Genomic DNA, 12,046 nt, shown 5'->3' with positions numbered 1-12,046 from the left:
ACTTTTGATCTTTCAGAATGTGTGCTCTCTTTTTGATGTAAAAAGTTCATCAAAAATGTTTCCCTGCACTGATAGCTGGGTAACTCTATCTATTCCAAGAACAAATATGAAGTCTACTTGTTCGATGCTATTTTTAGCCCCCTTTATTTCAAGAGAACTCTACATTACCGACAAGCATCTGCGTACCGTCTCTATAAACTAGTAGCTCATTGGGAGAATGAATGAACGGATCTCACTCTCATTCCCCGTTATAGAACCAAACCAAACATCAGGTACTCACCTCTGCGGTGCTGCCCTCCTTCACGTTGTCATAGTTGATGCTGCCCGGCTTGATAGAGTCGATCAAATCAATCACAACTTTCCCGTCCGAGATGGTGCCATCCTGGAAGCTCTTCAGGCTCGTACCCTTGCCCGCGCTCTGCAGCTTCGAGTTGACCCACTGCACGATTTCCCGTTCGATGATTGGGTTACCGGTGTTGGCCAGCCGCGAGAGAATTGACAGCGTGTACGCGCGCATCAGCTGCCAGATTAGAGCTGAAAGAAATGCGTACAAAATTAATTTATGATAATAGCTAGCAATATTGCGAAACCATACCAAGCGTGAGAGTGGCATTTCCATCGTTCAGATCCTGTCCGGCGATACCGACGAGTGAGAATTTCAGCTGCTTGCCCAGATCGACGGCGTAGTTGCAGTTCTCCAGCTTTTCCATGAACTTACGCAACGGCGTAAACTTCTGGTGAACTTTTTTCCAGCTCACGATGCCCGGCTGGATGATGTCGAACAGCTGGAAGATGATCAGGCCATCGGCCAGGTCCGAGTAGAGCCAATTGACGTGCGGTTTGACGCCCATCGAGTTCATCCAGTTACGATATGCTGAGGAAGATGAAAGTTTTTTAGTGTTCACAGTTTCGCTTTCAAAAAACAAAATCAAAACAATGTGTGGCGAGCGTGAAATTTGATTCATCCGCCCACCACAACAAAGCGCCCAACTTACTCTTTTCCTCGCGTGTTTCTTCGATCGCTTCGAGTCCCTCGATCTCGTCCGGCTGATCTAGGCCGGGGTGGTTGTTGAACAGATTGGCAACAAAGGCAAGATTGAGCTTGTACACTCCGTTGATCACGTCCTGTGGGGTCACGAAGGAACGGCAGTTGAGCTTCGCCGCCTGCTGCAGCATTATCTCGGCACGATTTAAGGCGTTTGGTTCCTGAAAGTTGTGTGAATTTGTGTGTGAGTGTTATTCGATAAATCTTGGCCAGTTCAAAGATATTTACCCGCAGCGCTTCCAGCGACACGCCCGCATCCTTGGGGGCGATCTGGTTCAGCAGGTACGAGTAGACCTCCGAGTCGGAGATGTCACTTTGGAAGTTTGTGCAGCGGCGAGCGATTCCGGCTCGCTCCAGGTGGTGATTGACCCACCGCAGCAGGATCGCCTCGGGGGAAAGTTTCATCAGATCCTCCAGCCGCTCGCCATCGGAGAGCAGTGTGGCCAATCCCGGGCAGCTGTCGAGTGTGATGTGACTGAACAAGCCGATGCGAATGATCTGCCAGAGCAGACCTAGCACGAGATGGGGCTTGCCCTTGGCCAAGTCGTGCGCGTCGATGTTGACAATGTTGCAACCGATGGCCTGTGAGGACACCAGAGCCAGCGTCAAGTTTTCGAATTTGGTGTAAACGGTCAGATTTTTCTTGTTGATCGCCCTCTCGTCGATTGTGTCCGGGCAAGAGTGGTTAATAATTTTGCACAGCAGGATGCCGTCCTTGATCTTGTCGTACAGCTGCTTTCCCTCCGAATCCAGTGGCAACAGATGTTTCAGGTCTTTGTCGTATCCCAGATTGGAGTTGATCCAATCGCTGAAGGCCAATTGTTCCTCGATGCGGACGGAATGTGTCGTTCCAGCGGCGGATGAGTCCGACATGCCACCGAGCGTTTCCAGATTTTCCTTCTTCGACACCACCGCCTTGAAGGTGCTGGCCACATCTTTCGCCTTGAGATCCATGCAGAGCACCTCGAACTCGTCGTACGATAGCTTGCCGACATGCTGCGAGCGCTGCTTGTTGCTGTACTCGTCAATCATCAGCCGGACCTGGTAGCCGGGAAGTTTGAACCCGACCTGATCCAGTGCATCCTTAAGCTCCTTCAGCTCGATGAAGCCGTCCTTGTTGGTGTCAATCTGTGTGGAGGGGGAGAACAAAGAGCAAAGTGAAGTGTAACTGTAGTAATCGGATTAGACGACGGCTTCGATGTTTTTGCTTTGAAATGAAACGGGTCGAGATTTTTTAAATTTCGTCCGAAAGCACTTGTTTGCGGACAGATAGGTCATTGTACCGCTGCTGTAAGGCTTCTCGGTGGCAACTGGATACGAGCAACAGAACTATGTTTGCTTTCATTTTCGATCGCGAAACCTTCGCTGGTACCAAACAATAGCGTTTGCATGCGCTGTTTAATATTCCGAAAGTCACCCAAATTAAGCGCAGCTTAATTTGTGTGCTGTTTTGGGAGCCGATACACGAGAGAGGGAGTAAAAAAACAATCGTGTTATCGTTTGTCTAATTAGTGGCATACGTTCATAAGTACTTGTGGTTGTTATTTTACGACTCTGTGGTGGTTCATTTCCCTTCGCCAACAGAAGTTAGGGGCCATAAAAATCGGTTATTGCATGATTGCTTTTTGGATTATAAATTAATTCGAACTCTCCACAACTATGTATGGCATTATCTTGGTGATTGCTTTTCTCTGCGGAGGATAAATGATAATGCAGAATATGACTTCATTGCTGTGAAGTAAAACAGCATTGGTGAACGTGACATATTCCGATGCACCCGATGCTTAGGACATGAAAAAGCATTATATGAAAAATACCACGTTTGTGCAAAGGTACGTTTATAGCAAATCACATCTCTTACAATAGTGGCCACCTTGCCCCCGCTATGAGTCAAGCAAAAGTGTCTCAAAAATTCTATGAAATGCTTTAAAAACATATCGTTTTCTATACAAACACACTTAACAGGCCTGTGTGTTTACTATTGTAACATTGGTTTCACTGGACATGTCTATATTCACCACTAAAACACTAAATTTCTTGTAAGCAAAACAACAAATCGGTGCTTGTCGCCATCTGAAAAGTATATTGACGTAGGACTACGTCTAACCGGAAGATATAGGGGGTGAAATGGAAATCTAGGCACTGAACAAGTAGGAAAAAATGCAAGATTTGGAACGCTTATAACTTGAGCATTTCTCAATAGATCGCAAAGGTTTTTGCATCAATTGATAGGAACTATATCTACGCATCTATCATAACGAATAACATTTTTTTTTTTGAATAATTGTGAAATATCAAGCATTGTCAAAATGCACTATGTGCCCATTTTTGATTGGCCCATTTTGTGCTCCACAAATCGTACCGACCAAAACGGGCAACCAGAGCAGCAGCGAAATAGAATGAAGCACGATTGGAAAGGAAAAAGAAAAAAATGAACGAAACATTGGTCGCAGTCTCACACTTGCGTAATTCTCGAGCCAGCCAGTCAGCTTAAAATTCCCCGCTCCGCTGCCGTAACTAGAGGTGTGCAAATCAGCTCATCATGATGAACAGCTCTGATCATATCAGCTCATCTAAATGAGCTGTTCTTTATGAACAGCTCTTCAGCTCAGTTGTCAGTGCCGACTTTCAATTTGGGTCCCAAACTCGATAGCCACGAAGCCAGTTTGAAAATGTTAAAATTCAAATGAAATTTTTCACACCATATTATTAATTACTTGAAACACGTATTCCAGACTATTATTTACAACAGACTCGGCGAGTACAACATTTCCGACATTTTTACTGAGGCTTTACATTACAATAGAAAGTTTTCTTCAAAAAAAAAAAATCTTATGAGATTTTTGCACCGCCTGCAAACAAAGTGTTTTTCATTGAAATAGAATACTCATTTGATACACAGAAGTTAATTTTCATTAATAATTTGAATTTTAAAAACGTGTTCATTCTGCCTGAGAGCCAATTATTATTTTTGGCGCCCCCTAAACTGGTAAACAAAGCTCAATGCCGTCAACGCGAATATAACAGTTGAAAAGACGAGGGACAAATGAAACTAAACTGATGTCTTAACACGAAGAGCGAGAGACGGTCAGTTCATTTAAATCTTACAGCTCACACACTCTCTTCAATTCTACAGCTCTTTTCTCTCCTTCATCATCATCAAAGTGAGCTGAAGAGCTGTTTGATTTTTTTTGCGAGCTGTTCCGCGTCAACTCACTTCAAAGAGTCGATTCTTCGGAACAGCTCATGAGCGGATGGCACATCTCTAGCCGTAACGATCATTCTCATTCAAACCGTACACCACATCGGTTCGCATCACAGCACATCAACAAACCAACCCAAGCAGCCATGTCTGCCATGGCACATGGTAAAGGAGGAAAAGTGAAGGGAAAGGCAAAATCCCGCTCGAACCGTGTTGATCTGGAGTTCCCCGCAAGGGTAGCTAGGCCGAACGCGTTATTACCAGTGCACCAGTCCACCTAGTTTCGGCCGCCGAAGTGATCGAGTTAGCTGGCAAAGCTGCTCGCGACGATAAGAAAACCCGCATTCGGAACAGAAAACATTCGGTTCGGTGGACATCAAGACAACAGGCAGTTGCAGCGAGTGGCGAGTGGCAAACGCAATCGCAAAACGGCATCAGGTAGCAGAAGAAAAAAGTTTGTTCTTTATACAAACTGCTTTGGTGGCAAATCCAGAACAAGGCGGCATCGAGGGCGTTTGAAATGTTTTTTTTTTCAAAACCACGAGTACTAAGTTTTCTAAATTGGAACCATTCCATAAAACAAGGCGCTTTTCAGGGCCATTAAACCTTCCAAAAAAGAGTTTAGGAAATACAGTTCAATGCTTTCTAAAACATTATCCAAAATAATAATAAAACACAAATTGATTTTTTTCATAATTTGTTTGCCAGGATTTGATGAGTATGTGAATTTGGCAGTTGTTCTGAGCTTATTGATAGTTGGGGACTTTCCTAATTATTCAATTTTCACCAATTCTTAAATTGTTTCCAGATTGAAAGTACAGTAATTTACAATTAGTTCGACATTTAGCTAATTGGACGGACATGTAATGCGACTTATTTAGCTGGACATTTTTGTAAACATAGAGATCCAAATTATGACCCCACATTGAAAGTCGACACTGTACCACTGTCATCGCAAATGTTCAATGACAGGTTAAAATCGCCTCCAATGCGACACTGAGTGGCGCTTCGGCACGTCGCATTGAATGTAATTTACTGTACAACGTGTCACAAAGCTGGATGGGAAGAAATTTTCCAACTGTGAAAGCTGTGGCGAGTGGCAACAAATCGCTAAACAGGAAGGTTTAGCCGAACAAGATGGGGATATCGAGTGATAACAAAACAATAAACTCTTTAGATTGAAGATAATTTTGTGATCCTGAAAAGCATCTGAGACGAACCAGCCCAGGAGGCTGAAAGTCTCAAAAAAAAAAATAAAAAAAAAAATGATCCTGAAAAGGACCCTTTTTAGCCTGCATGTGAATCCAACGAGCGAACAAATCGTAATGAATGTATTTTCTTCTTCTTCTTCTTTTTGGCTTGAGGAGGGTTTAAACTTTTCAGTTCATTCGCCTCTAATGAATGTATTTTTTTGCCATCGCTCCCTTTTAACGCTCATTCGTTCGTCTCGTTGGACTCGCCCCTCTGGCTGAGTCTGCCGATTTGTCTCTATCCTGTGAGTGTGTACCGCTAGAGTATGAAACACGCGGACCCCAAAAAAATATCTTATTTTCTTTCAAACCGTAAACCCGTGTGGTTGTACGGCATCGGCATCGTGGACGTAACAAAGGAGGACAAGTTAAGGGAAAGGCAAAGTCTCAATCGAACCGTGCAGGTCTCCAGTTCCCTGTTGGTCGCATTCGCTGATTGCTCCGCAAGGGTAACTAGGCCGAACGGATTGGTGCCGGAGCACCAGTATACCTAACAGCGATTATAGAGTTTCGGCCGTCGGAGTGCTCGATTTGGCTTGCAAAGCTGCTCACGACAATCAGAAAACCCGCATCAAGAGCAGAGCAGCTTCGGTTCGGCGCTCATCAAGGCAACAATTAGTTTCAGTGAGTGGCAAAGTGTTTCTCCGGCACGTCGCATTAAATGTAATTTACTGAACAACATGTCACAAGCTGGATGGGAAGAAATTTTCCAACTGTGAAAGCTGTGGCGAGTGGCAAACGCAATAGCTAAACAGGAAGGTTTAACCGAACAAGATGGGAATATCGAGTGATAACAAAAACACAACACCAAAGGTTCTTTTCAGAACAATCAACATATTCATAAAGAGTAAACAGTAAACTAATCCATTTTTCAGGTAGATAGGTAGGTATTCACGTAGGAGAAGAAAATAAAACAATACATTTAAAATATATATTTAACAAAAGCTGTCCCCTTTGTATAGTCCTACGTCACTCCGGTTATGTCCCCGACATTACCCACCCGTCTTTTTTTATTGTTTATCACACACAAAAATGAGTATACATGATTGAGTGTTATACAATACACCAAACTAATGTATTATAATTGTCCAATAGTGGATTGTTTCAATAATCTAGAGAGTGACCATCTTACCCCGGGTGGCCGTTTTCCTCCGTCCTCCCCTAACATTTTTCCATTGTGTCTTAAACCTGGCGGAAGCATTTTTTCTCTACTACTAAGTAGAACAAATTGATCGAACTTTCAGAAAACGCAGGAATGGGAAGAGGAAGCTCAGGCATATGAAAACTGTGTTTGACCAGAAAACACTTTTAGGCAGCTCAACCTTTTATTCATAAACATAGTGTACTCAGAGTGAGTGGAATCTTTGAAAACTCTTGAAAATACAAAGCAGATTTCATTAATTTTTTATTATAGATATTACAAAGCAGATTTCATTATTTTTTTATTAAAGATATTAGGGTGGCAAAGGATGTATGAAAAACAATTCATCATCGAATTTCAAACAACGAAATGGTATGATAATCATTTCATACGAAGGATAAAATGGTATAGTATAAAAAGGTATATGATTGCTATTTATTGACTTGAAAAATTGTTCCAATAGTTGAAAACTTTGGCTTTGAAAACAGGCCATTGAAATCACACAAATCCTTATATAAGTTGGCGCCCGCTCGGAAATCCATTTAGTTGTGATTAGAAAGTGACGGGAAAATGGCTGGGAGGGAAAATATTATTTGTGCTGGATATTTCCGAGGGGAAATCGATTCCTCTTTTGAGCGTTAATAATTGTTTTTAAGTCAAACGAAATGGTAGTGTAATCATTTTATTCAAAAATAAGATGTCTGAGAGTTATGTACTTATTAATCATTGATTCTATAACTTGTTTCAATAGCATAAGAATTGCATTGAAAACAGGCTATTGAAATCATAAAAATCTGTATATAAGTTGGTGCCCACTCGGAAATCCATACACCAGATCTTCGTTTTATGGTGCCGAAAGCAGACACGGTTTGCTGAGGAGCGTCGAACGACAATGAAGTATCTTTGCCAAGGCAGGTGGAGAGAAAGTTTGGATTGAAATGTCTAAGAGCTATAATCGTGTTACTTATTGACTGCTAAGCCAACGGTAGTCCTACGTCCACCTTGCGATTATATCACAGATATAACCCACTTCTAGTTTCTTTTCCTTTCAAATGTTTTATAAGCAAAAACTTTTCTATATTCCTTACATTCTATTTCACTCTCTCTTTTTAATTCTTTTTCATTGCGTGACATCCATGACACATAGGAATGCAGAGGCGATGAGGAATTCTTCCCGATATTGATTTTTTTAGAAGGCTTCCGAATTCAACCCAAACCGTAATCATTTCCAACAAAATACTAATCATACTGAGAAAACAAATATAATCTCCCCCCCTCCCCTATAACTAGAAGATCTTATCAATAGTCGGACGACGTCGTGAGTCATAAATCAATGTAAAAGGGAGTTCGTTAATTGTGAATTTACGCACGGATTCAACTGAGGTCACAGACGGCGGACGGATATTGAATCACGCAACGAAAACAGAAAAGTTCCGCGTGGGTATTCATTTGAAGCACACTCTTCGAAGAGGAACACCATGCAGTCGAGGTTTTGGGGGATTTAACCTTGACTACTGGCTTTGGCAGAAGCCATATTGAGCGAACAGCATATACCTGATCTTCCCACATCGTACAAATATTCATTGCAGATAAATTTGGTGTGCAATAAATCTACCTTTGGACGCATTCGAAGGTGAACTCCTAATTCGTGGAAAAAAATAAATCGAACGGCTTATCGAATGTGGCTATTGAAAAGATATCGACTCAATAGCAATTGAAATGCCCTTATCGAAATTCAATCGACCGCAAACTTGACCGAACGATTCCCCGGAATTCCTATTTTTGACCGCGTAAAGGTTTTTCCTAACACAAATCTTATAGCTCGATTGCTATTTACCGGAGAGGGCTTATCTTCGGAAGGGTGTTCTCTTCTTTGCACAATTTATGTGCGGTTCCTTATCTTTTCCTTGCACCCTGGTGTAATCGAGCACGGGGATTGATAACCAAGCTGCGCGCTGCCATCAAACACAAATATTGGAACTGTTGCTGTTGAACGCGAGAAAAAATTAGTCCAATCAATTATTGCCTCAAATAGGCACTGCCATTTTTACTTAGAAAGCGCGTAATTAATTTACGTGTGCTAAATTCAAATGAGGAATGCAAGAAGAGTGCTGAGGTGTATCCGGGTTCTCCCCGGAAATTGTGGGAAGTTTTTCGTTAATGACTTTCGTCGGAAGTCATTATGTAACTAATTCCAGTTTCAATCTAGTTTCGCGGGTGAGTCACGGCTTCCCCTTTCTAGGGTACCTCCCGATGGGTCTTACTTGTTCGTACAGCTCCGGGGTGAACAAACGTCGGAATTCCTCGACATTGTCATGTTTTTGCATGTCCAGAATATCCATTGCTTCCTTCCTTATTGATGCACTTTCAACAACAAACAACGCTCCCACAAACTGTGTGTGTGAACTCTCTGACAAACACTCGCGACGACGACAACGACGACGACGACCTTTGCCAAATTCTAAGGTTTGCGTACTGACACCTGCCTTCGCGGGATGTTGCAAATGCAAGACTGGCTCTGGAGCGGGAGTTTACAAATCGAAAACAAACAACGTCCACGCGCTGTTGCTGCTGCTACTCGTTGTTATCACTGAATTTCGACATTTTCGTGCGACTTATTATTGATAGGAGGGAGCACTTCGGAGCGGTCGTCTGATAACTATCCTCGCGTCACATGAACACTGTTATTTTTTTTCGCGCGTTACGTGGGAGATAGCCAGCCGCTTGGTGCTGCTCGGCTCGGAACGTGATCCTTGGCTGTAATAAAACTTTTCCTGAAGCGAGAGGAATAGTAGATTCCGGCCAGTGTGAAGGTCGATTTCCGACTAAATTGCCACTGTTTACAACTACGGCCCGAAACCACTTTACTCGAAGAAAGTGCCGAAAATAAAAGCGAATAATAGGGATAAAAGGTAAATCATTAATAATTACACCTTCACAAGTGCGCGCGAGGCAGCGAGCGAGCCTCCGAAAATTTAACCTGTAAAGTATCTTTAATTCATTAGTGGTGTGGCTTTTGCAAGGCGAAATCGGGGTAACCTCCAACGATGTCTATATGATGCTATCAGCGCCACTAAACAACGAGGGGCCAACAAACAGGCGGACAGGTGCAATCAATAAATATTCACTCCACCGCCCGTGTGCGAAGCGCGCATTGCAACGAGGCTTTACGACTCCCCCACACAAAACATAACACAGTAGTAGTAAAGCACTGAATTTTATTGGGTGCTTTATTTATCTCCAGTGCGCGCACATCACGCCACGTGTTTTTGAAATTGGGTTCTCATTTTGAGTTACCAATGTTCGAGGAGAGCTACTCACAAAGTTGTGTGATTTCGATGAGAATGAAGAGTGCCTCACCCTGAAGCAGTAGTGCTCCCGGCAACCATACTGTGAACATGTCAGGATGGCCGAGCGGTCTAAGGCGCCAGACTCAAGAGCAATTCTTGCCTGCGAAGTGCGGGTTTCTAAAACAAGAGAGCGTTCTGGTCCTCTCTGAGGGCGTGGGTTCGAATCCCACTTCTGACAGAATTTTTTTTGTTGCGACTCATTACAATCGAGATTTTATTACACTAGGATTGGGCAATCTTTATAAAAAGTTCAATCTTCGAAACGATTTTCTAAACAACGTTGGAATCGATTGAATGATTAAACCCGTATCAGAAAATCGATCTTTGAAAAATCGAAAGGTTCTATATGTAGATGCAATGAGGTACCGTTCTGAATCATATTTCAGACACTTTGTAATAATATCTTGAAATGCTTGATGCCCAGATGATATAACTATAAAATTAATATCACAAAAGATTCTCTAGAGTAACCCCTTGATTCACTATCATTTTATATAAGAATTACATTTGAATTATAACATGGTAGGTAAAAACCTAACTGCACTACTCATTATTGTTTGTGTTTAATGTTAACGTTAACGTAACGTTAGTGTGAGCATGTAGATTTTAAACGTCTTTCAATATTTGAATATGTTTCGATGCATACAAAACAATGTGATAATTGGGTAATTTGAAATCAATTCATAAAATACGGAAGGTCATGGCATGGTTTGATGAAAAGAGGCTTCAGATTATGGACTGCTCAGCTTGTTTATCGAATCAAAACCCTATCAAGAACTTATGAGGAGTGATCGTACGAATAGTAGATGCAGTAGAAGCAGTATGAGTGATTTGAAGAGCTTAAACGAGCAGTATCCTCTGCGTAAACGAGACACACACTGCAACATGGCGCAGCTTGATCGAAACCACCCCGAATGGGTTGTTTAAACTGATTGAGAACTGAGGAAGATCTACGAATTTGAAACTTATTGTAATTCATGTGAAATTGATGTCAATTTTGTAAAGGAGTGAGAGGTTTTCCATCTGGTTCTATAGTTATGAACACAACAATAATGTTCAAATGGCCATCATTTTCGATGAAGATAGTTATTATATCCTACACTGTATACTTCAATTCAACCGACCTCTTACATATCTCTGGAAACTCAGAAAAATGTAGTGGTTCTATGGTTGTGAAACGCAGAGTATGCTTGTCGAATTATAAAAGTTTCTGGATTTAACATTGTCGCAGTCTTCAGCTTCGGATCATTAAAATCGTTTTCTCATTTGCTTGATCATCTCAACGAAAAAACTGCGTCAAATATCTTGAAAAATGAACTGTCTTTTGCTGTCCATTGTGCTGATAGTTTCTTCTGCTGCTATTCCAACCTAAAAACAGGAAGTGGGTTATATCTGTGGTATAACCGCAAGGGTGACGTAGGACTATCGTTGATTTAGTAATCATTTGTTTTTAGTTGCATCTGCATCAACTCTGAATGAACGAATAAATGAATATTTGAGGGACTTCGAAAACAAGGGCGTTACGTTGGAGGCACAATATTCAGCAAAAGAAGCAATCACACAAATGTTGTATAATACATAATAAATTGCTTGTATTGTGATATGATTTGTATTTCATTTCAAATAGACAAAATATCTGTTGCATCACATTAGTCTACATAATTTTTGCGTTCGCTCATCCTTTCTCACAACACCCATTTCTCGTTTGAGAAATTGTTGAGTAAACATCGTTTGCCAGTGCGCGTAGAGCGGGAATTCCTTCTTAAGATTCATTGCACCTCTAATAAATTACCGAAAGACGTGGTCTTACGTTGATCGCACTTGATTGAAAAATCACAAAGCCAAATGTATTTGACCGCAGTATTATATGGATAGAAAACATAATAAACTCTATCGCTTGAATGTAATATTCAATTCCAACAAGGGAGCTGGCAGATTATTTTTCAGCAACGATAACATTTTTCCAAGTTCTCCTCGATACTCGAAGCTCACCAGTGGTTAATGCTAACTCGATAACCACCTGTTCCATGCACTTGATTGAAATATCACAAAACCAAA

General features: G+C 41.7%; 1 protein-coding gene and 1 non-coding gene across 3 annotated transcripts in view; one reads left to right on the top strand and one right to left on the bottom strand.

Annotated features, from left to right (window-relative positions):
* The window catches only part of LOC129779321 (plastin-2), a 73,838-nt gene that overhangs the window by 6,251 nt on the left and 55,541 nt on the right, over positions 1 to 12,046 (bottom strand). Inside the window, exons 1-5 of one of the 2 annotated variants that reach the window (XM_055786743.1) lie at positions 8,903 to 9,422; positions 1,274 to 2,173; positions 996 to 1,206; positions 596 to 874; positions 281 to 534 (exon numbers count right to left, since the gene is read on the bottom strand). In XM_055786743.1, the coding sequence (XP_055642718.1) occupies positions 281 to 534; positions 596 to 874; positions 996 to 1,206; positions 1,274 to 2,173; positions 8,903 to 8,980 (1,722 nt within the window). In that variant the 5' untranslated portion in view covers positions 8,981 to 9,422. Of the gene's footprint in view, positions 1 to 280; positions 535 to 595; positions 875 to 995; positions 1,207 to 1,273; positions 2,174 to 8,902; positions 9,423 to 12,046 lie in introns of those variants that run through there. The other variant, XM_055786734.1, reaches the window with a different exon arrangement.
* Positions 10,039 to 10,166, top strand: Trnal-caa (transfer RNA leucine (anticodon CAA)). Its single transcript has 2 exons — positions 10,039 to 10,076; positions 10,122 to 10,166. It is a non-coding gene; the product is annotated as a tRNA-Leu (tRNA).

This window comes from Toxorhynchites rutilus, chromosome 1 (genome assembly GCF_029784135.1).
Source record: "Toxorhynchites rutilus septentrionalis strain SRP chromosome 1, ASM2978413v1, whole genome shotgun sequence".
NCBI lineage: Eukaryota > Metazoa > Arthropoda > Insecta > Diptera > Culicidae > Toxorhynchites > Toxorhynchites rutilus.
This window is presented reverse-complemented; position numbering and strand designations above follow the sequence as displayed.